General features: G+C 42.4%; 1 protein-coding gene across 1 annotated transcript in view; it reads left to right on the top strand.

The window, feature by feature from the left end:
* Positions 1-23,165, top strand: part of iqgap3 (IQ motif containing GTPase activating protein 3) — a 143,106-nt gene that overhangs the window by 72,342 nt on the left and 47,599 nt on the right. Inside the window, exons 28-33 of the mRNA XM_084336515.1 lie at positions 7,817-7,901; positions 9,015-9,247; positions 11,145-11,277; positions 15,164-15,266; positions 15,399-15,546; positions 19,444-19,531. Coding sequence (XP_084192641.1) covers positions 7,817-7,901; positions 9,015-9,247; positions 11,145-11,277; positions 15,164-15,266; positions 15,399-15,546; positions 19,444-19,531 — 790 coding nt within the window. The remainder of the gene's footprint in view (positions 1-7,816; positions 7,902-9,014; positions 9,248-11,144; positions 11,278-15,163; positions 15,267-15,398; positions 15,547-19,443; positions 19,532-23,165) is intronic.

The raw sequence follows: 23,165 nt of genomic DNA, 5'->3' as shown, positions 1-23,165 counted from the left end.
AGATGAATAAACTAGTACCAGCTTTATTCCTGTCTCATATCCTTGCGCAATACCGTTCATGTCCAGGCATGTCCCCGGCGGTGACTTTGAACCTGACTTTGGAGGCATGGCCTTGGCGCCTGTGGACCGCTGTCCAATAGGAGAATGAAATATTATGGTCTGTACTAGGCTAAAGGGATATTCCGTGTATATGTACAAGGAATATACAAGGGATATCAAACGATATACAAATATTATGCAATATATATCAATCAATAAATATATATATTCGGTTTAATCTGATCCTTTGTAACACAGAGCACAGCACATATACACATATTTACAATCCAAAGAGTGTTCTTTGCAAACCCAACAAGTACAGTAAGAGTGTGACTGACTAAACATAAGCAATAAATCTCAAATAAGTGTCTTTACCTCTCGTTGTTGTCATCTACAAAAGATGACATCTGAATCATCTGAAGATTCTACTACTACTACTACTACTACTACTACTACTACTACTACTACTACTATTACTGCTACTACTACTGCTACTACTACTGTTATAAGTCGAACTACTAAAGCTAAAGTTTTGCTGGCTGGAAAAACGTGTGTTCTGCAGAAATAATCTTGTGAACAACGTATCGCTCACTTACACTCTTCTTCTGTTGTTCTTCTGCTGTTCTTTTCTCAACTTCCGCCTCCTTCGGCACTTCCTCCCAGTGTTTTCGGTTTGATTCTAGCACAACAAATGGCCAAGATATTGATAAAAAATGTAACGCCTGTAAAATTAAATCTGGCACATTTTACGCATGCGTAAAGGTTTATTTAGCATCGAATTGAAACGATCCTGGTTCAGTTATTTATTGTTTTATCAACACCAAATAAAAAGTAGCGTGTAGTTTCAAGGACACGTCATAATGCCACGTCGAAAAAAACCCAGAAATGGACTACATTTCCCAGGCAGACCACGTCAAACAACAACGTCATTCTATCGCACCCGCGATATCAGAGTCGCCGAAGAGTTTTAACTGACAACCAACAGGAACCAAACAATATTTTTTTTTATGCCTTATAATAATATATATGTGTTAAAATGGCAGTTTTGTTCTAATAAAGACATTCACTTGCTCAGCCATGGCCTTGTGTCCATGTGTATGATTGTTGTATGATTTTACTGCAGTAGACCAGCAGAGGCTGAAAAGAGTGCACATGAGAGAAGATAAGAGATTTTGATGTATGGACAGGTGAGAATTTGTATCATGTTCTTATTGATCAAATACTATTTCTAGCTGTTGATGATGAATGAAATGTTGTTGATCATGAATGAAATTAAATACAGTTAGCTATCTAGCTAGCAACTAGCTAGCTAGCTAGCCATTGTGTAATGTAAACCTCTTCACCATTAATTCCTGTTCTTATTAATCAAATACTATTTCTAGCTGTTGATGATGAATGAAATGTTGTTGATGATGAATGAAATGTTGTTGATCATGAATGAAATGAAATACAGTTAGCTATCTAGATAGCAACTAGCTAGCTAGCTAGCTAGCCATTGTGTAATGTAAACCTCTTCACTAGGGATGCACCGATCCGACTTTTTCAGTCCCAATACCGATACCTGAGTTTGGGTATCGGCCAATACCGATACCGATCCGATACTCATTGTCCAATTTTTTTTTGACAACACTGCATACCTGAAGCGGCCCCTCCAGCATTTGAAAAATGGTGCCTACAGCGAGTCAGAGAAAGTGTGCATTTCGACTACTGGTTGAAAACCTGATCACTTGAGGTCCTCATGCTCATATACGTCAGATCACTGCAGGAGGGCAAATTTCAGCTCTATGTGGAAACCCTCACACAGCTACTACCCTGGATGTTTGCTCTGGACCACACTCACTACTCCAGGTGGCTATCAGTGCATGTCCGTGACATGATGGTCCTCTCTGATAAACATCCAGCCATCCTGGAGGAGTTCCGTGCTGGAAAGGTTGTTGTGCATAAAACAAGTCACAAATTCTCTGCTATTGCAATTGACCACTGCCACGAACAGAACAACGCACTCATCAAAGGATCTGGTGGAGCAGTTGGCCTGACAGAGAATCCTGGGGCACTGCATCGCTGGATGGTGGCAGGTCCAGAATTTGCCAGAATGATTACAGATTTTGAGAATGAAAGCACCCCAGAAAGTGAAAATCATCACCACGAGCAGCAGCCAGCAGTGCAAGAAACCTTCATAAAACATGTTAGGTCCCTCACAGCAGTGATCGAAGAGATGGGGAACCCATTTCTTGAAGAGAGTCAGGATCTCCTGGTGCATGACTATGCAGATAGTGTCTTTGTGCCATATGCAAAATCCCAGCTTGAGAAAACAAGGCGTCTTGATGTTATCTGGGACATCTATATCCCAGACAGTCTGAAAGGAACCACCCGACAGAAGAGAGGGAAGGGAATCAGGAAACGGGTGATGCCTACCACTGCACTGCCAAAGCACTGGAAAGACTTCCTGCTTGTTGATGAGAACAAAACAGAATTGTTTGGATTCCTCTCTCAGCAAGTAATTTGCATCACAGTAGATGAGAGAAAAGAAGTTTACGCAACTCATGGCAAAATGGTGCTCTGCTCTCCTCCCCAGTGTGACGTGACAATCTCACCCCATGTTCTCACGAGGAAGCAGACACACGCTTGCTTCTGCATGTGTCAGATGCTGTTCAGAAGGGTTGCAAGAAGGTGACTATTCATACTGTTGACACCGATGTTGTAGTCCTGGCCGTGGCCATGTTTAGGAAGATCAAGCCAGAGGAAATGTGGATTGCTCTTGGTAGTGGAACCAACCTCAGATATATTGGCGTTCATGCAATAGCCAACATGCTGGGTCCAAGTACCTGTGCTGCTCTCCCATTGTTCCACGCACTCACAGGATGTGACACAGTCTCAGCATTTGCTGGAAGAGGAAAAAAGACAGCATGGCAGACTTGGAAGGCTTTCCCTGAAGTGACTGAGGCTTTCAAGGAGCTCCTGCAGATGCAGGGTGATGTGAGTGAGCTGTCCAAGTCACGGTTGGAGCGCTTTGTCGTACTGATGTATGACAGGACAAGCGAAACTACAGAGGTAAATGAAGCTAGAAAACAGCTCTTCACTCAGAAATCCAGAGCTCTGGAGAACATGCCCCCAACGAAGGCTGCACTAGAGCAACACATTAAGCGTGCCAGCTATTAGGCCAATTTTGGAGCAAAGCCTTGGAACCTGACCCTCAGCTGCCAAGCCCTGCTGATTGGGGCTGGATGAAAGAAGAAATGGGATGGCAGCCACTGTGGACCACCCTTCCAGAAGCATCACACAGAGCTGCTATGAACTGATCCATTGTGGTTGCAAGAAAGGGTGTACAACACACTGCAAGTGCAAAAAGGCTGCCCTCAAGTGTACTCCCCCTTGCTCATGCTCAGGAGACTGTTAGGCCTCACTAATAATGTCATACTTACTACAACTAGGGTAGGTTAAGAGATGTCAACTGTTCAATCAAATTTAAAGGATAACTCCAACATTTTGGGAAATTAGCTTATTTAACATCTTCCCTGGAGTTAGACAAGAAGATACATACCTTTTTTGTCTCTGTGCGTGCATTTAGCTTTGGGAACAGACGCTCCGTTAGCATAGCTTAGCTTCATCACTGGAAGTGAGGCGGGACAGTACCCTGACGTTCCCTACAGGTTTGTTGATATTCTCATTCCTTCAAAGGATCTGAACCGATTGAAGTTTATGGATACCATGACTTAAAATCATCTTACCTTGATGATTAAAAGCCTCCCCAATTTAGAAAACAGTAATCCAATGGCTGGTATTGATATACTGCACGCTAACGGAGCTAACCAGCAACCGGACACTCAAGCAGATAACGAGAGCAATGACTTCCTTTCTGGGGGGTTTCAAAATAAAAGAGCAACGTCTATAGCAGCGGAAAACGTTTATTTTGTACATTATCTAACGTTAACACGAACCTAAACTAACGTTACAACTAACCTAAAGTTAGTTTAGGTTTGTGTTAACGTTAGATAATGTACAAAATAAACGTTTTCCGCTGCTATAAACGTTGCACTTTTATTTTGAAAACCCCAGAAAGGAAGTCATATTTGCTTTACACATCCTGTTCTGCGTTAGCTCCGGTTAGCTCCGAGCGTCCACTAGTTAGTAGTATATTATCAATACCAGCCATTGGATTACTGTTTTCTAAATTGGAGAGGCTTTTAATCGTCAAGGTAAGAGGATTTTAAGTCATGGTATCCATAAACTTCAATCGGTTCATATCCTTTGAAGGAATGAGAATATCAACAAACCTGTAGGGAACGTCAGGGTACTGTCCCGCCTCACTTCCAGTGATGAAGCTAAGCTATGCTAACGGAGCGTCTGTTCCCAAAGCTAAATGCACGCACGGAGACAAAAAAGGTATGCATCTTCTTGTCTAACTCCAGGGAAGATGTTAAATAAGCTAATTTCCCAAAATGTTGGAGTTATCCTTTAACACGCATATTGTTGAAAGTCCTTTTTTGAGTCTTTGTGTTTGTGTTAGGTGCGTTTGTATGACATGAAACCCAATTGCCATATCCTAAACAGCTGATTTTATCTATTAAAGCACTTTTATGATGACCAGTGGGTTCCACAACTCTTCTTTTTGATATAATACCTTTGTGCCTGGAAAAAAGTTTAAAATAACATGTTTTTGAGACCCCAAAATGTGTACAGCCTCTGACAAGTTCCAGAGGTAAATTTAGAAGTGTTTCCACGTCTGAAAACAAACTTCATGGTATATAGAAACACTGTAGAAAGTTTCATGCTTCTTTCATAAAATGCACAATACCTTCCATATGAGCTTATCTGCCCCACTACATGTACTCTGCCAGCATGTTTAATATCCATAATACTAAAGGTTTGACTAAGATTTTTATGAAACTTTATTGTAAACAAATATATTTTTTATTTTTAGAAAAAATAATTTAAACTCATAAAATAAATTGAGTCGCACCTAAATCGGCAGGGTCGATCGGCAACCGGAACCAAACAATTGTTTTAGGCCTAAAGAAGAATGATGGGTCGAAAAGTGGAAAAATGCAATGCAAGGTCACCAGAAGTCAGTCTGAAAGTGTTTCCACGTCTGAAATCAAACCTTGGGGTATGTAGATGATATGCTGAAAGTTTCATGCTTCTTTCATAAAATGCACAATTAGTTTGCTTAACCGCCCCACTATTTTAGGGATCCAACCGGCCCACGGTAAGAGCTTTTTCATGTAAATTACAGCCCGATCGGGCCTTGCTTTGTTAGCCAACCAGCCGGTCAGCGTATCAGGCTAATGCCGTTATTGGTAATCAATAATCAGAAATGATGTCCTCTGCCCCCCCCCCCCTTTCATGCATTCATGGTGGACCATGATACAGATAATATGCATTTTGAGTTTTAGCTCTAGCTTGTGTATAGCCGAAACGCTATTCGATTTAACGTTATTAGCTTAGCGCTCTGTATCTCGCCTTCCAGGAAATACCCCAGAACATTGCGGTATATAGTTCATATTCATGACGCTATAAAATGGGAACGTATTGATGAAAAAATTATTTATTTAAGGCATATTTAAGGGACGGTTTATAGTGTCAATTGACAATGCCAATGGACAGATAGCAATAATATAAAGTATAGATTTAGCTCTACAAACAGCCTCACGCACAATGAAAGGTTGTTATGATAAGCTGGCCGTATAGAGTGAGATTAGACGGAGCCCAGTGGCAGCGAAAGTGTTAATAATCAGAATTGTAGTCCTCAAAAAGGTCTTAAATATGATTTTGATTAGGGTTGGGTACCTTTCACATTTGAACCGATACCAGTACCCAACAGTACCTTTTTTCGGTACTTTCGTCTCTAATTTTTTTTTCTAAAATGTAAAAAATCCAAACTTCAAATAATTTATTATCATTATTATTTATTTAGAACAATTTGTTAATATATACTGTATATAATATTGCAGTGAGCGTTGTCTGCATCTAGCTTTGTAAAGTGTAACAACTAAGTTGTGACCGTTTTCGGCTTGCCATTGCCCAGACTGCTTTGTTGTTGAATCAAGTCAAATCCTAGGTAAGCGTGTATTGTGTGTGTGAAATAAAAAAAATAATAATAATAATTTAAAAAAAGAATAATAATAATTTACCGAAATGTGGCACTGGTGGATCTCACGTGAATCGGTACCGACGTGATTTGGTCGGTTATCTTAATTCGGTTCGGTACCCATCCCTAATTTTGATAGGTCTTAATGTATGGATTAGGATGGATAATGAAATGTATTGGATTAGGAAGTTATGTCTATGTCATGATAACTTCTCTATCTCGTTTAAATGTGTTTTGGGGAAATGTGCAAGGTAAGCAGTAATCGCCTATCAGTTCCCCCCAACAATTCATATGGAATTACTTCTTTTGTAGTAATTTCTTATTTTAATATCCTTTTGCCAGTATGGCCGTGAAATAGGTATTTAATTATATTGTAAAGTCTTGACCACATTGAAAATCAGTGACCTCAATTGTCCTATCGAGAATAAATAAAGGTTTGAATTGAATAACTGACTTGTGTAAAGTCACCGTCAGTACACAGTCAGAGATATAACTCATTTGAAATTCATTGGGCGTTTTTATTGGAATCCGCCAGCCAGACGTGGTCTGCTTAAAGTTGCTGTTTGTACGATTTGTAATCTTGGAAGGAGGACACTTGAGACATTGGAGACACTGCTGGATTAAAAATGAGCCCAAGACGGTCTCTGTCCTGGGTGGTTCACAGCTTTCACAGAAATACGGTCTCTGTGTCCTCAGTCCTGGTGGTTCACAGCTTTCACAGAAAGACGGTCTCTGTGTCCTCAGTCCTGGTGGTTCACAGCTTTCACAGAAATAAGAACAAAGGCCATGTTTCACCACTATCTGCAACACTATTTTGCAAGGGCATTGTTGCTGCATCCTGGTAAATAATAAAAGGTGCATTTAGTGCTTTTATCCAAAGCGCTTTACAATTTGTTCCTCACATTCACCTGTTCACTGACTCACACATTCACACACCGACAGCGGAGGCAACCATGCAAGGTGCTCACCTTCTCATCGGGAGCAATTAGGGGTTACGGTAAGTGTCTTGCTCAAGGATACTTCGACACACGCTGCCCGAGAGGAGCGGGAATCGAACCGGGAACCTCCGGACTGCTCCTCTACCTGCTGCACCTCCCCCATAGCGGAATAATTCAGCCAGACCTCTCTCCAGCGCTGGCACAGTGATAACATAGTGTGGAGAGATATGGCTCTGAAAGATTAATGTTGAGGTCCCTTTAGGAAATGCCATCACTTTTTGAAATGAAAAAAGCGAATTTAGGTTTTTCTTTTTATGCTGTTAAACAGGTAAAAAAAATGTTTTACCCTTAACCCTTTGTAGTATGATAGTGAAAGGGTTAACACATTCACTACCACACTACATAAGGTTAACCTTTCACTACCACACTACAGCAGGTTAACCTTTCACTACCACACTACAGCAGGTTAACCTGTCACTACCACACTACAGAAGGTTAACCCTTTCACTACCACATTACAGCATGTTAACCATTTCACTACCACACTACAGATGGCTAACAGTCTGTAGTGTGGTAGTGAAAGGGTTAACCATCTATAGTGTGGTAGTGAAAAGGTTAAGACCGCACAGTGGTTAAATAAATGTTTTGGTTTATTTGATAAGAAGTTATTAAAAGTTTTTATTTTTATTTATTTTATTTTCTCATTCAGCAGGATAGTGTTATATTTCTAACTGAGGCTGTGGTTTGCTAGGTACGGGATGCGCTACACAGCCAAGGTCCTCAGAGATGCCCTGCATGAGAAGTTCCCTCGAGCCACTGAAGAGGAGCTGTACAAGGTAACGAAGAGTCAACTCTACCACTCCTCTATACTGCAGAAGGATAGGGATACGACAAATACACTTGAAAATGTCTTGCAACTATTTAGTTTGATTACAACACGGTACATTTTATACACAACATTAAGACAAGGGAAAAAATATATAGAGAAAGAAATAGATATAGAATTTTTCACTTGAGTCGATTCTTAAAATCCCAAGATGGATCTTTTAATGTGTGCCTTTCAGCTTCTGGAACTTGAAGTCAATACTGTTGAGTAGGGATGGTCATTAGGTCTCATTCACCAAGGACTTATGACAAAAAGGGCTTTCTCTTAGGGTCATTTGAGACCTTTTCGGGCCGATTTTGGGATTCACCAACCGTCCCAATAAAACGTATATAATTAATATTATATTATAATATATTGTCTATATTCATGTCTTGCCCAAAAAGGTCTCAAATGGCACTAAGAGAAAGCCCTTTTTGTCGTAAGTCCGTTGGAGACCCATTGATTTTCAAATATTCTAATAATAGTTAAATTATAAAATAAATGTATTTAGTTTATGCAAATATTGTTGTTCACCTAGCTTAATTGAACAGTCTGATGGTCATAGCATGAAGGCTAGATTAATGCAATACAGTTTGCTAGCACATGCACGTGGTTCACCTAGCTTAATTGAACAGTCTGATTGATTGATTAATTGATTGAACATTTTATTAACAGATTGCACAATGGGTACAATACAGTTCGGCTCAATACACACAATTGTTAAGGGGATGCAGACCAGAGAAAGACTGTCGTCTTGTTTACATTAGGGTCCCCCATTTTCAATTCATCATAACATTTATGACATATACGACATACAGATATGGTCTGATGGTCATAACATGAAGACTAGCTTAATGCAATACAGTTTGCTAGCACACGCACATGGTTCACCTAGCTTAATTGAACAGTCTGATAGTCATAACATGAAGGAACTCTGTTGACTTAGATTAGCTTCAATGAAGTGTCTGCTATCCATCAACTATGAGCCATCGTAATTGAAATATAGTTGTCTTGGGACCACTCAACATGAGCTTGTTACTGAGCTTAGCATTGCCACAATGAAACAAGAGCATGGCCCCTGCAGATTGTGGGGAACCTGGTGTACTACCGCTACATGAACCCAGCTGTGGTGGCCCCCGACGGCTTCGACGTGGTGGAGTTCTCTGCCGGCTCCACCCTGCTGCCCGAGCAGCGCCGCATCCTGGGCTCCATCGCTCGCATCCTGCAGCACGCCGCCGCGCACAAGCACTTCCACGGGGACAGCGCCCACCTGCGTGCCCTGAACGAGTACATCACCCTGACCCACGCCAAGTTCAGGTCAGTACATCACCCTGACCCACGCCAAGTTCAGGTCAGTACATCACCCTGACCCACGCCAAGTTCAGGTCAGTACATCATCCTGACCCACTGCAAGGTCAGTACATCACCCTGACCCACGCCAAGTTCAGGTCAGTACATCACCCTGACCCACGCCAAGTTCAGGTCAGTACATCACCCTGACCCACTCCAAGGTCAGTACATCACCCTGACCCACGGCAAGTTCAGGTCAGTACATCACCCTGACCCACTCCAAGGTCAGGTCAGTACATCACCCTGACCCACTCCAAGGTCGGTACATCACCCTGACCCACTCCTGACCCACTCCAAGGTCAGTACATCACCCTGACCCACTCCAAGGTCAGTACATCACCCTGACCCACTCCAAGGTCAGTACATCACCCTGACCCACTCCAAGGTCAGTACATCACCCTGACCCACTCCAAGGCCAGTACATCACCCTGACCCACTCCAAGGTCAGTACATCACCCTGACCCACTCCAAGGTCAGTACATCACCCTGACCCACTCCAAGGTCAGTACATCACCCTGACCCACACCAAGTTCAGGTCAGTACATCACCCTGACCCACGCTAAGTTCAGGTCAGTACATCACCCTGACCCACGCTAAGTTCAGGTCAGTACATCACCCTGACCCACGCCAAGTTCAGGTCAGTACATCACCCTGACCCACGCCAAGTTCAGGTCAGTACATCACCCTGACCCACTCCAAGGTCAGTACATCACCCTGACCCACGCCAAGTTCAGGTCAGTACATCACCCTGACCCACTCCAAGGTCAGTACATCACCCTGACCCACTCCAAGTTCAGGTCAGTACATCACCCTGACCCACGCCAAGGTCAGTACATCACCCTGACCCACTCCAAGGTCAGTACATCACCCTGACCCACGCCAAGTTCAGGTCAGTACATCACCCTGACCCACGCTAAGTTCAGGTCAGTACATCACCCTGACCCACTCCAAGTTCAGGTCAGTACATCACCCTGACCCACGCCAAGTTCAGGTCAGTACATCACCCTGACCCACTCCAAGGTCAGTACATCACCCTGACCCACTCCAAGTTCAGGTCAGTACATCACCCTGACCCACGCCAAGTTCAGGTCAATACATCACCCTGACCCACGCCAAGTTCAGGTCAGTACATCACCCTGACCCACTCCAAGGTCAGTACATCACCCTGACCCACTCCAAGGTCAGTACATCACCCTGACCCACTCCAAGTTCAGGTCAGTACATCACCCTGACCCACTCCAAGGTCTTAAAAGTGCATTGGATTAGGAATTTACTTCTATGTTGTTATAACTTCTCTGTATCTGGTTTAAATGTGTTTGCGGGGAAATGTCCAGGCTGCAAAGTAAGCAGTACAGTCTATCAGTTCCCCCCGACAACATATGGAATTACTTCTTTCATAGTCATTTTCCTTCATGCTTTTTTGCCAGTATGACCGTGAAATAGTTATTCAATTCTATTCAAGTCTTGAAAAGTCTTAAATTGAACTTAAAATCTGCAGGAACCCTATAATAATATTCCCTTCAGTGGCCTCTTTTGTCCAACATGCTTTGGGGCGTTTTTTCACACCTGTAGCTCGTTTGTTTTCTTCTGATTCATCTTCTAAAATTATACAATAGTTGCATTTGTCCCTTGGATCGCTTGTGTTCACATGGTGACATTCAAAAAGTGTAAAAGAATGCCACGCGACACTGTTCTCTCATTGGTCAGGAGTCTTAGATGCGTGTTGAGATGAACCCTCTGTCCGTGTCACCTCACACGGTCCACCGAACCTCACGTTCCACATTAGCAGCGATGGCGTCCCTGCTGGCCCTGTGCTCGCCACCAACACGCCCATTTAACATCGCTGCTCATAAATCTTTCACAGCAAGTTCCTGCGTGCCGCCTGTGACGTCCCTGAGCCAGAGGAGCGCTTCAACATCGATGAGTACTCTGAGCTGGTCATCCTCAACAAGCCTGTGATCTACATCTCCATCAGCGAGCTGCTCAACACACACAAGGTCAGGATAGAGCCATGGTCACATTATTTAAGGGGGGGGCTGGGGTGAAAGTCCCCTAGGATATGTCAGCAACATGAGAAGCCAGCTACTAGGGGTAGCTGTGTGAAATAACAAGAGAGGAGACTAGAGCGTGTGTCAACTGTGCGTCTGTATTGCAACCAATAACATGGGCATCATATAGCTTACATCCTTTTCCCTGCTGGGACATACCAACTGAACACACCACTGTGGGGGTTTATATAAAAATCCTAGGTGGATTTGATTTTGTATACATTTTAAGGCTCAAGGAGCTGATTGACTGCGTACCTCAAAGACTGTTCTCTTATTTTGCAAATTTTCAGTCAATATTTGATTGAAATTGAAGTTTTATCGGGTGATTATTTGAGTGATTGTTTCATATTGGCTCAGCCAGGTTATATAGGATGCCAAGTCTACATAATTTTGGCTCTGATTTAATGTGATGGAAGAAGTGAAATTATCATTTTGAGTAAATATTTTATTTACTACTGCTAAGTGCTTCAGAGGAGCGTAGTTAGTGGAGGTGCTAACTGCTAAGTGCTTCAGAGGAACATAGTTAGTGGAGGTGCTAAGTGCTTCAGAGGAGCGTAGTTAGTGGAGGTGCTAAGTGCGTCAGAGGAACGTAGTTAGAGGAGGTGCTAAGTGCGTCAGAGGAACGTAGTTAGAGGAGGTGCCAATTGCTTCAGGGTAACGTAGTTAGAGGAGGTGCTAACTGCTATGTGCTTCAGATGAACGTAGTTAGTGGAGGTGCTAACTGCTAAGTGCTTCAGAGGAACATAGTTAGTGGAGGTGCTAAGTGCTTCAGAGGAGCGTAGTTAGTGGAGGTGCTAAGTGCGTCAGAGGAACGTAGTTAGAGGAGGTGCTAAGTGCGCCAGAGGAACGTAGTTAGAGGAGGTGCCAATTGCTTCAGGGTAACATAGTTAGAGGAGGTGCTAACTGCTATGTGCTTCAGAGGAACGTAGTTAGTGGAGGTGCTAACTGCTAAGTGCTTCAGAGGAACGTAGTTAGAGGAGGTGCTAACTGCTATGTGCTTCAGAGGAACGTAGTTAGTGGAGGTGCTAACTGCTAAGTGCTTCAGAGGAATCAAATCAAATTTATTTGTAAGGCCCGACAACACACGTTAATGTCCCAAGTCCAAGTCAAGAAGAAACATCACAATAAGTCAAGAACAAAACAAGGACACCATAAAGTCAAATTTCTTTTTTAAATAAATGTTAAATAAATTAATGCAACACTCCCAGACATACCCCACGCGATGGTAAGGAAAAACTCTCTAAAATCTAGCAATAGGAAAAAATGCACCACAGGCAATGTGGAGGAGAGAAACCTTAGAAGGGCCATTCAAGGGGGCATCTCCCTTCTTAGATGTCGGTGATAGTAGTGTTGCAGTAAAAACAGGCGAACAGTTGGTAAGCATGCACTCATGTGTGTAGTGAAACACAGATAAGTGCATGCGATAGCAACTGAACATTTTGAAAGATTAAAGAGAGATGATAGCGGATCTATTTGAGGCAAAGGGGCGGCGCAAGGAGGGTCGCATCTTCCCGGTCTTCATCACGGGACGTCCAACACTCCGGCCATTACTCCGGGACAGCCACTCACAGGGAGACGGGACAGGCGTTAGACAGCTCACATGATTGTGATGGGCGGACATAGCAATAGATACAAGTAGTAAGCATATTATGTGAATAGAATAGAAGTACTTAACCCAGCAATGAAAAGGAACCCAGCAAGGAGGTGCTAACTGCGAAGTGCTTCAGAGGAACATAGTTAGTGGAGGTGCTAAGTACTTCAGAGGAACATAGTTAGTGGAGGTGCTAACTGCTATGTGCTTTAGGGTAACGTAGTTAGGAGGTGCTAAGTGCTTCAGAGGAACATAGTTAGTGGAGGTGCTAAGTACTTCAGAGGAACATAGTTAGTGGAGGTGCTAACTGCTAAGTGCTTCAGAGGAGCGTACTTAGTGGAGGTGCTAACTGCTATGTGCTTTAGGGTAACGTAGTTAGGAGGTGCTAAGTGCTTCAGAGGAACATAGTTAGTGGAGGTGCTAAGTACTTCAGAGGAACGTAGTTAGTGGAGGTGCTAACTGCTTCAGAGGAGCGTAGTTAGTGGAGGTGCTAACTGCTATGTGCTTTAGGGTAACGTAGTTAGGAGGTGCTAAGTGCTTCAGAGGAACATAGTTAGAGGAGGAGCTAAGTGCTTCAGAGGAACATAGTTAGAAGAGGTGCTAAGTGCTTCAGAGGAACATAGTTAGAGGAGGTGCTAAGTGCTTCAGAGGAACATAGTTAGAGGAGGTGCTAAGTGCTTCAGAGGAATGTAGTTAGAGGAGGTGCTAATTGCTTCAGGGTAACATAGTTAGAGGAGGTGATAAGTGATTCAGAGGAGCGTAGTTAGTGGAGGTGCTAACTGCTAAGTGCTTCAGAGGAACGTAGTTAGAGGAGGAGCTAAGTGCTTCAGAGGAACATAGTTAGAGGAGGTGCTAAGTGCTTCAGAGGAACATAGTTAGAGGAGGTGCTAAGTGCTTCAGAGGAATGTAGTTAGAGGAGGTGCTAATTGCTTCAGGGTAACATAGTTAGAGGAGGTGATAAGTGATTCAGAGGAGCGTAGTTAGTGGAGGTGCTAACTGCTAAGTGCTTCAGAGGAACGTAGTTAGAGGAGGAGCTAAGTGCTTCAGAGGAACATAGTTAGAGGAGGAGCTAAGTGCTTCAGAGGAACATAGTTAGAGGAGGTGCTAAGTGCTTCAGAGGAACATAGTTAGAGGAGGTGCTAAGTGCTTCAGAGGAACATAGTTAGAGGAGGTGCTAAGTGCTTCAGAGGAATGTAGTTAGAGGAGGTGCTAATTGCTTCAGGGTAACATAGTTAGAGGAGGTGATAAGTGATTCAGAGGAGCGTAGTTAGTGGAGGTGCTAACTGCTAAGTGCTTCAGAGGAACGTAGTTAGTGGAGGTGCTAACTGCTAAGTGCTTCAGAGGAACGTAGTTAGTGGAGGTGCTAACTGCTATGTGCTTCAGGGTAACGTAGTTAGTGGAGGTGCTAAGTGCTTCAAAGGAAGTTAGACCCTCCCCTCCAATTGGTCTTCAGGGCAATTAAAACGGAGACACAGATGTTGAGGGGAGGGGGAAGGACTGTTCCAGTGTACCCGTAGCTGTGTGTTTAGTTCAACATTTCTTTACATTAAGTGCTATAAAATACATACAGTAATGTAACCAGGACTCTGTGTTAATAATGAACATGTATTAATAATAATAATAAATTGTATTTATATAGCGCTTCTCAATGACCCGAAGTCGCTGACAATAGTTATAGGAACATAGAAAAACAAAAAAGGAACATGAGACCATGGGGGAAAACAGCAGAAGACAGAGCGACATGAACAGACATAAATCGGGTTGGAGGGGGGGGGGGGGGGGTTGAAGGCAAGGTAGAACAGGTGGGTTTTGAGGCGAGATTTGAAGGTGGAGAGTGTAGGGGAGTCTCTGATGGACTGAGGGAGGGAGTTCCAGAGTCGGGGTGCAGTGCGAGAGAAGGCCCGATCACCAACGTTTTTCAGTTTGGATGTCGGGGCAGTGGAGGAGGACCGGGGGGAACGGGTGGGGCGATAGGGAAGAAGGAGGTCAGTCATGTAGGGGGGGGCCAGGCTATGGAGGGCTTTGAAGGTGAGGAGTAGTGTTTTGAAGTTTATGCGTTGTTTGATCGGGAGCCAGTGGAGAGAGTGGAGGACAGGAGTGATGTGTTCACGGGACCGGGTGTTAGTGAGGAGGCGGCCGGCTGAGTTCTGGACCATCTGCAGTTTATGGAGGGAGCGGGAGGTGCTTGCAGCTTCTGTTGGGGCACCAGGATTCTGTGTTAATAATGATGTATTGTACTTGCAGCTTCTGTTGGAGCACCAGGACTCTCTGTGTCCAGAGTCTTCTGACCCCCTGCTCGTTCTACTGAAGGACCTGGGAATGGTGCCCACCATCCAAGATCTGCTGGGTACCCGCCTTTACAACACTCCCTCGTGTCGTACATACCATTTCACTTTGTTTTTATTGTTTTGGTCTAAGTTAAATGTCCGTAGGCACGCTTATTGTATAAGCAATGACCTAACCTATTGCTTCTCTCCAGGTGAGGCTGCAGCCAAGGCAGGAGAGCCCCATTCAGAACACACCTTGGCCCAGTACAGTAAGATAGAGGTGTCCCTCACCCTCACCAGCAAGTTTGACATCTTCAAGGGCTCAGACGAGCGCTCGGACGCCAGGGGGATCCTGCTCAGGTGTGACAGGAGGACTCACTGTTTAGTGTGGAGGATTTAAACCATTTAACACTCATTTAACACATGCACACCAATAATGCAATTGTAATGCGATTAACACATTCCCTGCCACTGGTTATATCCATCAATATAGCCAGTCTGCCACCACTCTAAGCCTATGGAGATGTTCACCTTCTTTGCAGGGCTATAACTTTTTTAATTGTATTGCTAAATTGACATTACTTTGGCCCATTCAACATCGATTATCTATTGTTCAGGATGTAGGAACGTTATACTTTTTCATTCATAGATTCATATAAAAATAGCTTTTAGAATATAAGTGTTTTTATCGTTTTCTGCAGTAATTCATAGAACGTGAGTTATAGGCATAAACGCATATATAGATGATCAATTGCCGTTTATTCCCGATACACACTATATTAAAAAATTCAACTCTATATGATCCTATACGTTATGCGTCATCATGCGCGGATGAAAGGGGGGGGGGGGTCGTTTATAATTCCGTGATCGTCAGTAAATGCTTTATGTAGTATGGGTGAAATATTGATCAGATCGGTTTGCAGTGAAATGAATAAACAATTGGGCTGAAAATAGCGGCAGCGTCCTCTTACCGTGCGTCAATGAGACTGGCGGTGCAAGATCCCAGGTATACGACGTCGATCGCCTAGGTCCATTTCCGGTTTGTCTGTCGCAATAAACGCCGAAATCATATCGATTATTAAGTTTATAAAGCGATCCATTATCTATCTGATTATGTCTGTCGGGAGCCTTGCGACAATATCTGACGGCCGGATGAATTTAATCGACGCACAGCAGCCATATCCTGTTTACCAGTGTAACTCGCCCGACCATCCACCAGGCGGCAGTATTGAGCCGTCGTTGTATTGAGCCGTAGGGTCCAGCTGCAGCGCCGGAGGTGTATATATGAATTATGAATGCCATGGCGAAAAAATTAAATATTGATCTCAATATCGCTGTACAGCGTGGTCTAGCGGTCAAAGCATGGCGGGCAATAACGTTTTAAAGCGTTTCCGGCAGTGGATGTGTTAAAGGGGACATATTATGGAAATTAGGTTTTGCTTAGTGTTTGTATGGATTCAGCGGTCTGAAATGTTAGAAGATAAAATGTTCCTTTTATTAATCCCCTTGGGGAAATTCAGCACGGGGGAGGGGAGGTACAGGCAGGGTAATGGAAATGACAATAAATAAAATGGAAATAACGGTGAGGGTCTGGTCAGCCGGACAGGTGAGACATGTATACTCTTATCAATAATAATAATACTGCACTGCGTCAGACTCTGTACATGGTTCAGTAGTTAAGAGTACAAACGTTCTAACAGTTTTCAAGTTCTTCAGCCGTGGCCAGGTCAAGTTAATCTAGCTCAGTGGTTCCTCAAACTTTTTACACCAAGTACCACCTGAGAACGTAGCTGGCTCTCCAAGTACCACCATATGACCGACGTTAAAATACAGTCTATTCAGCTATGCACAGTTCACACAGGAGGCAAATGTATTCCTAATACCATTATTTATTGTTAACTTTTGTCAGACACAGCCACAATGTACAAAGGGGTAGCACTAGAACTAGCAAACTCTTCCACACAACTCATACAATGCAAGGGGCATTGAGAACATAATAACTAACATTCTCACATAGCAAGTGAGAAAATTAAGAACAACTGCATTTCAGCAAATGTACTTAATCTCTCTCTCTCTCTCTCTCTCACTCTCTCTCTAAGTGGGGGTCCCCCACCAGGAATTATTTTGTTACAAAGACTTAATTTCCTGCATTCTGGTGCAGGATTTTTTGAATTTTTACCCTTTAAACTCCAGTGTTTGTGATGGGCATCACAAATTATTGTTAAAAAAAAAAAAAAACATATTCAATACATTTTCGAATTGTAACCCTTTAACACTTTGAATGCCAGCCACGCGTTTTGTCGTTAGTTCATGCCGACCGTTGAGTGCCCGTCAGCGCTATATAGCGTTTGTTTGTCGTATTTTTATTTATTTACCGATTTGAATTCATATTTCATCAATTGAGCCTCAGGTTAGTGCTTTGAAAACGATTAATAAATAGGTTGAAAAATGACAGTTTTTATGTATGCCAGAATATTCCAGTAAAGGGCGATTATCACGGAATCTTTATATTTTCCTTGAAAACGAGGGCTTTTCAAAATGCTATAAAACGGAAATGAAGCGATTAAAAAAAAAAAAAAAAACGTTTCGACAATGTTGACTGCAAACAAGTCATTGATAAACGACTGGCAGATTAGACACAGCCATAATTTAAGACAGAGATTATGCGTTCACAACGCTATCATTGAAGTGGGTGGTGGCATTTAACACTTTGATTGCCCAAGCTTAATTCCATTTTACCCCCTTGAATGCCCAGCACCACTTCAATCTTAGCGTTAATATCGCCTAATCTATGTTTTAAATTATGGCTATGTGTCTAATCTGCCCGTCGCTTATCAAAGACTCATTTTCCAGTCAACATTGTCAAAGCAGATTGTTTTTTTATCGGTTCATTTCCGTTTTCTAGCATTTTGAAAAGCACTCTATGTCTAAAGAAGACATTCTATGATAATCGCCCTTTACTGGAATATTCTAGAACGTTGTCATTTTTCGGCCTATTTATGAATCGTTTTAAAATAAACGCTAGATTATCGATAGTATATGTGTGCGCATGCACACTCGTGCCGCGAGCTGAAAATCGATTCTCCTAGTTACTGACCGCTCGCACAGTGAAACAGCCATATCACGTAATCGCATAAAAGCTTATATCTCCGTAAAAACGGATCTGATTATCCTAAGCCTGGTAACATAGATTCCTTACCTGAGATCAGATGGTATCCAAATGGATTATTCCAATTCCTGATCGCCATTCGAAAAAATCGATCATTTTATTGATCCACCGAGTATAGTGTAAAAAGTAAAACACATCATCTCCGCTGCTCTGAAGCTCCAGAGTGAAACTGGTCGACAGCGGTTGCATGAGTGAGAAGTAAAACGTGGATTCCGTTTTTTTTTCTCATTCATTTTCATTGAGTTCAATCCAAAGGGGTGAATTACCATCTGGGAGACGATAGGGGGCGCTTTTTTCACATCTGAGCGCCTGGAGTGGTTGATTTTCCAACGGTAGACTTGGTTGATTAAATATGATTTCAGATCGCTAATAAAAAAACAAAACAAGAAAATACGAGAATTCTCGTGATGGGCCTTCAACCAGCGGGGGGTAAACCAGAGAGCTCGTGATGGGCAGTCAAGTGTTAATGGGGGTAAGGCGCACCGCATGGCTGGTAATCAAAGTGTTAAATGCCAGTTTGTGTGATGGCATCACAAATTATTGTTAAAAAAACACACAAAGTAAAATATTTTCAATATATCAAATGCAAAGTGAATTATTACAGGCTAGGCACGTGTCAATGATTAACAACAACACAGATTTTGATGGATTTTTTTGTAATGTCAGATTTAACAACTCTTTTCAGAAAAGTGGGAGTATTTCATTTTTTATCTGACATTACAAAAAAATCTAAAAATAAAAATGGTTATGATCAGGGCTGAAGTTGAATAAAATATGTATGACTCTTTAGACTGCATTACTCTCTGTCACAGTGATCTCCTGGTTGTTCCCCACTTAGGTTATCGAACTATTAAGTACCACCAGCAGTACCACCAAGTACCACTAGTGGTACGCGTACCACAGTTTGAGAACCACTGATCTAGCTAGAGGTAAATAAACAACTTCAGGCAGGGTCTGTGGATGCTAGCGTCCACCAGTATTCCTAGGCTATAGCTAAGGCTAACATTACGTCAACAAGGCAGGGTCTGTGGATGCTAGCGTCCACCAGTATAGTATGAGCTTTGTATTTAATTTATTTGTGTTTCCAGCACCAAACAGCTGATCATGGATGTGATCCAGACCCAGCCTGGGGACACTCTGAGCCAGGTGCTGAGGGCCTCCACCTCTCAGGACCAGGTACAGTTCCTCCTCTTCTCTCTCACCTCTCAGGACCAGGTAGAGTTCCTCCTCTTTTCTCTTTCGCCCACTGACCTGAGAGTACTGAACCTTGACCTTTTAACCACTTCCATTAGAAGAAGAAGCTATTTAAACATTGTGATGTTGACTAGTACTGAACCCAGGCCCTATTTAAACATTATCTGGCATGATGTTGACTAGTACAGGCCATAATTTCACTGAATAATTGGCCTATTAATATTGTGATGGACCAAGCAGCCAAAGGATGAGGGCACAGTGGTGCAGCCAAAAATAAGAGGTTTTATTGACCCAAACAAAGGTTTAACAAATACATAATTTACAAACAGAATATAAATGGGCCCAAATAATAGAAGGCACGACAAAAACAGACCTGAACTGAAAGGAAGCCAACTCTCAAAATCAATTAAGTAATTAATAATATATATTTTACTCTAATATCTTAAAATTCAGATGAATCTAATAAACAATAAACACACAACATACATCTCTACTAAACTAAACCACCAATAATCTTAAGTAATAAGGAAATATATACATATAACAAACTAAATCACAATACAATGCCCTGACATTTCCCACGACTTGGTTCGGTCCACCACCCCCATCCGGCTAGCGCCCCACTACAAGCCCCATTTCATGGGTGCATGAGAAAGGATAATAACAATAATCTAGCGTTGATTTCAGGAAGATTCGATAATCAGGCAAAAAATTACAATGTGATAAGTGGATTTCACTAAAGGGCTATTATCGTGTCTTTTCCTGGGATTACTAAGAATCACCCAAACTATACTCGTATTCAAAACGGTATAAAATGGAAATGTACGGATGTAAAAACAATCTGTTTTTTGCATGTTGACCAGAAGCAACTCACTGACAATCGACAGTGTTATTTGACCCATAGCTATAATATAAAATATATATTTAAGCACTCGCAAGTTTCACAGTCTCCCCATTGACTTACAGCGATGGTGTTCTACCCAGAAGGTAGACAGCGACCCCTGGCGCTGAATGAGTTAATGCAGCAAAATGTGACGTTTCGTCTTGGCACCAATGATCTTTTCTGCTTTAACTTTGTCTGTGAGTGTGAGATCACTTTCAATGTGAAGCAGACTCTCAGAGTTGCCCGTCTCTTCTGGCGCATTGTTGTTCTTAGCCAGTTTCGGATGTGATGTGCCTCATTGCTGAGAAAGACCGTTCACAATTTGAATCACAAGTTGCGGTGCTGACAGCAATGAAGGGAACGTTTTTCGTCATTTGGATCTCATCCATGCTTTGAAAACAATGTACATACAGTAGCTCTAAAAAGTTTCCACGATTTGATGAACTCTGACTCTCATGTCCTCTTAGAGCAAGCATTTGTATGCCAAGATAAAGCAACATACAGCCTCAGGTGATCCGTAGTTATGCCCAGGGGCAGCCTGGTGCAGCTTCTAAATTACTTTGTCTATATGTTGCCATGGAAAAATACCGTATATCCATTTAGCTTTTTGAAATTTGACTCAAAATAGCACGTTGGTGTTCGCTACAAAGCGATTGGCGGGCGGAAATTCGAAATGCAGATGTTTACAAAAAATAAAGTATGCCTTTCTGCGTCCTGCGGGATCAAGATGAGCATGTGATTGGCTACATTATTATAAATTTTAACCTGAGCCTACACATGATTGGTTACTGCCTGTACTTGGAATGTTAAACGTCGCCACCTAGCCTATTGACACCTCACAGAGATAAAACTGGGAACGAGGTTACTTGGCCGTTGACACCTTGGCCAGCCAGCGGGCTGAAGCACAACACACAGCCTATATAATGCTGCACTGCAGCCTGCGCTGCTGCGCACATATATTATATATACAGGGCTCGTACGGGTGCTGGAAATCCTTGAAAATGCTTGTATTTCAATGTGGTGTTTTCAAGGTTTGAAATGTGCTTTAATTGTGTATAAAGTGCTGGAAAGTTATTGGAATTGGAATTGCACTGTATACTTTCATAATAAATCGCTATCTGATTGAATAGTTGAACTTGTAGTTAGGTTTTTAGATAAAGAAATTTAATTCGGAGAGAGCCTAATTGCTTTCGCATTTCACGCAAAATGAAGAGAAGTCCTCTCTCTCGAGCCTCGCCACTCACGTGCCCGCCCCGCCAATGACATCCCCGCCCCTCCTGAAAGCTTGCTTTAATCCCAGTAACGTTAGCGAGCTTCTTATTTATTTTTTTAAAACGTTAGTGAGCTAGCTGTTGCCACAGACGGCTATGTTTATTGTTCATGTTGACAATGACAAGCGACACCGTAAGGTGAGTTAATAAATTCACTCTGAAAATTTGCTCTGCTCTGATAAACTGACTTCGGTCAGAGCGTCTTGTGTGCACAACTTGAGTATGCTCGCTCTGACACACTGAAAGCCAATTTACCTTAAAGCAAGTTTCGTTTAGCTAATGCCATTATGCATTGGAGCTGTGGTTTCGCTGTGATCAACATGGCTAACAAGCAAATAAATTCTTTCTATTTTAAGGAATGTTCTGTAGGATATGTTGGCAACATAAGAAGCCAGCTACTAGGGGTAGCTGTTTGTGTGAAATAACAAGAGAGGCGACTAGAGCGTGTGTCAACTGTGCGTCTGTAGCTTACATCCTGGTCCCTGCTGGGACGTACCAACTGAACACACTGGGGGGTTATATACAAATTCTAGGTTGATTTGATTTTGTATACATTTTAAGGCTCAAGGAGCTGTTTGACTGCCTACCTCAAAGACTGTTTTCTTATTTTGCACATTTTCAGTAAATATTTGATTGAAATTGAAGTTTTATCTGGTGATTATTTGAGTGATTGTTTCATATAGGCTCAGCCAGCTTATATAGGATGCCAAGTCTACATCATTTTGGTTGTTTATAGCACAATAACATCTGATCTAATGTGATGGAAGAAGTGAAATGATCATTTTGAGTAAATATTAAATTTACCACAGCCACATAAGATGCTGGAAAAGCTTGAATTTTGCTTTGGAAAGGTGTAAGAACCCTGTATATACATTAAAAAATTCCCAGCATACCATTTTGGATAGGCCTAGCCTTCATTACCCGCCGCCTATGCTTAAGCCCGATCAGCCCAGTACCGGTACGAGATTTATTTCATGTCATAAATAGAAAAGGTAAGTAATGTTGCGTTTATTTTTCAAATGTAGCCAAGAGTAAAGACCCTAACCCTATCAAAACAGCAGTCAAAGTGTATATATATTTTCAGCACTGTTTGTTTACCAATGATTTTAAGTGTTATTAGCGAAATATGAGCTTATAAAAATTAGTACAGTATCGGGGCATCCCTAGTTTAAAGGTCCCCTATTGTAAAAATGGCCTTTTCCAGTGTTTTGCATTGTTTTCAAGCAATGTGGGGTTGTACCAACACTGACTAAATTTGAAATCTGTACCACGTCCCGTTTCTGCAGTTCAGCTGAGACAATAACGCCCCCCACTGAAACGAGCCGTTCTGAATTGACTAGATCTGGGATGTGTAAAAATTCTGATCTGCCACCGCCCGCGCACAAGCAACTGTGATTGGAGGAGTTAGCATAACGTTGAAAGTATGAGCAAAACCAAGGAGTGGAAGTAGGGCTGGGCGATA

Source organism: Notolepis coatsorum, assembly GCF_963971535.1.
Source record: "Notolepis coatsorum genome assembly, chromosome: 19".
NCBI classification, from domain to species: Eukaryota; Metazoa; Chordata; class Actinopteri; order Aulopiformes; family Paralepididae; genus Notolepis; species Notolepis coatsorum.
The sequence above is the reverse complement of the archived record's forward strand: the minus strand, read 5'-3'. Positions and strand labels throughout refer to the sequence as shown.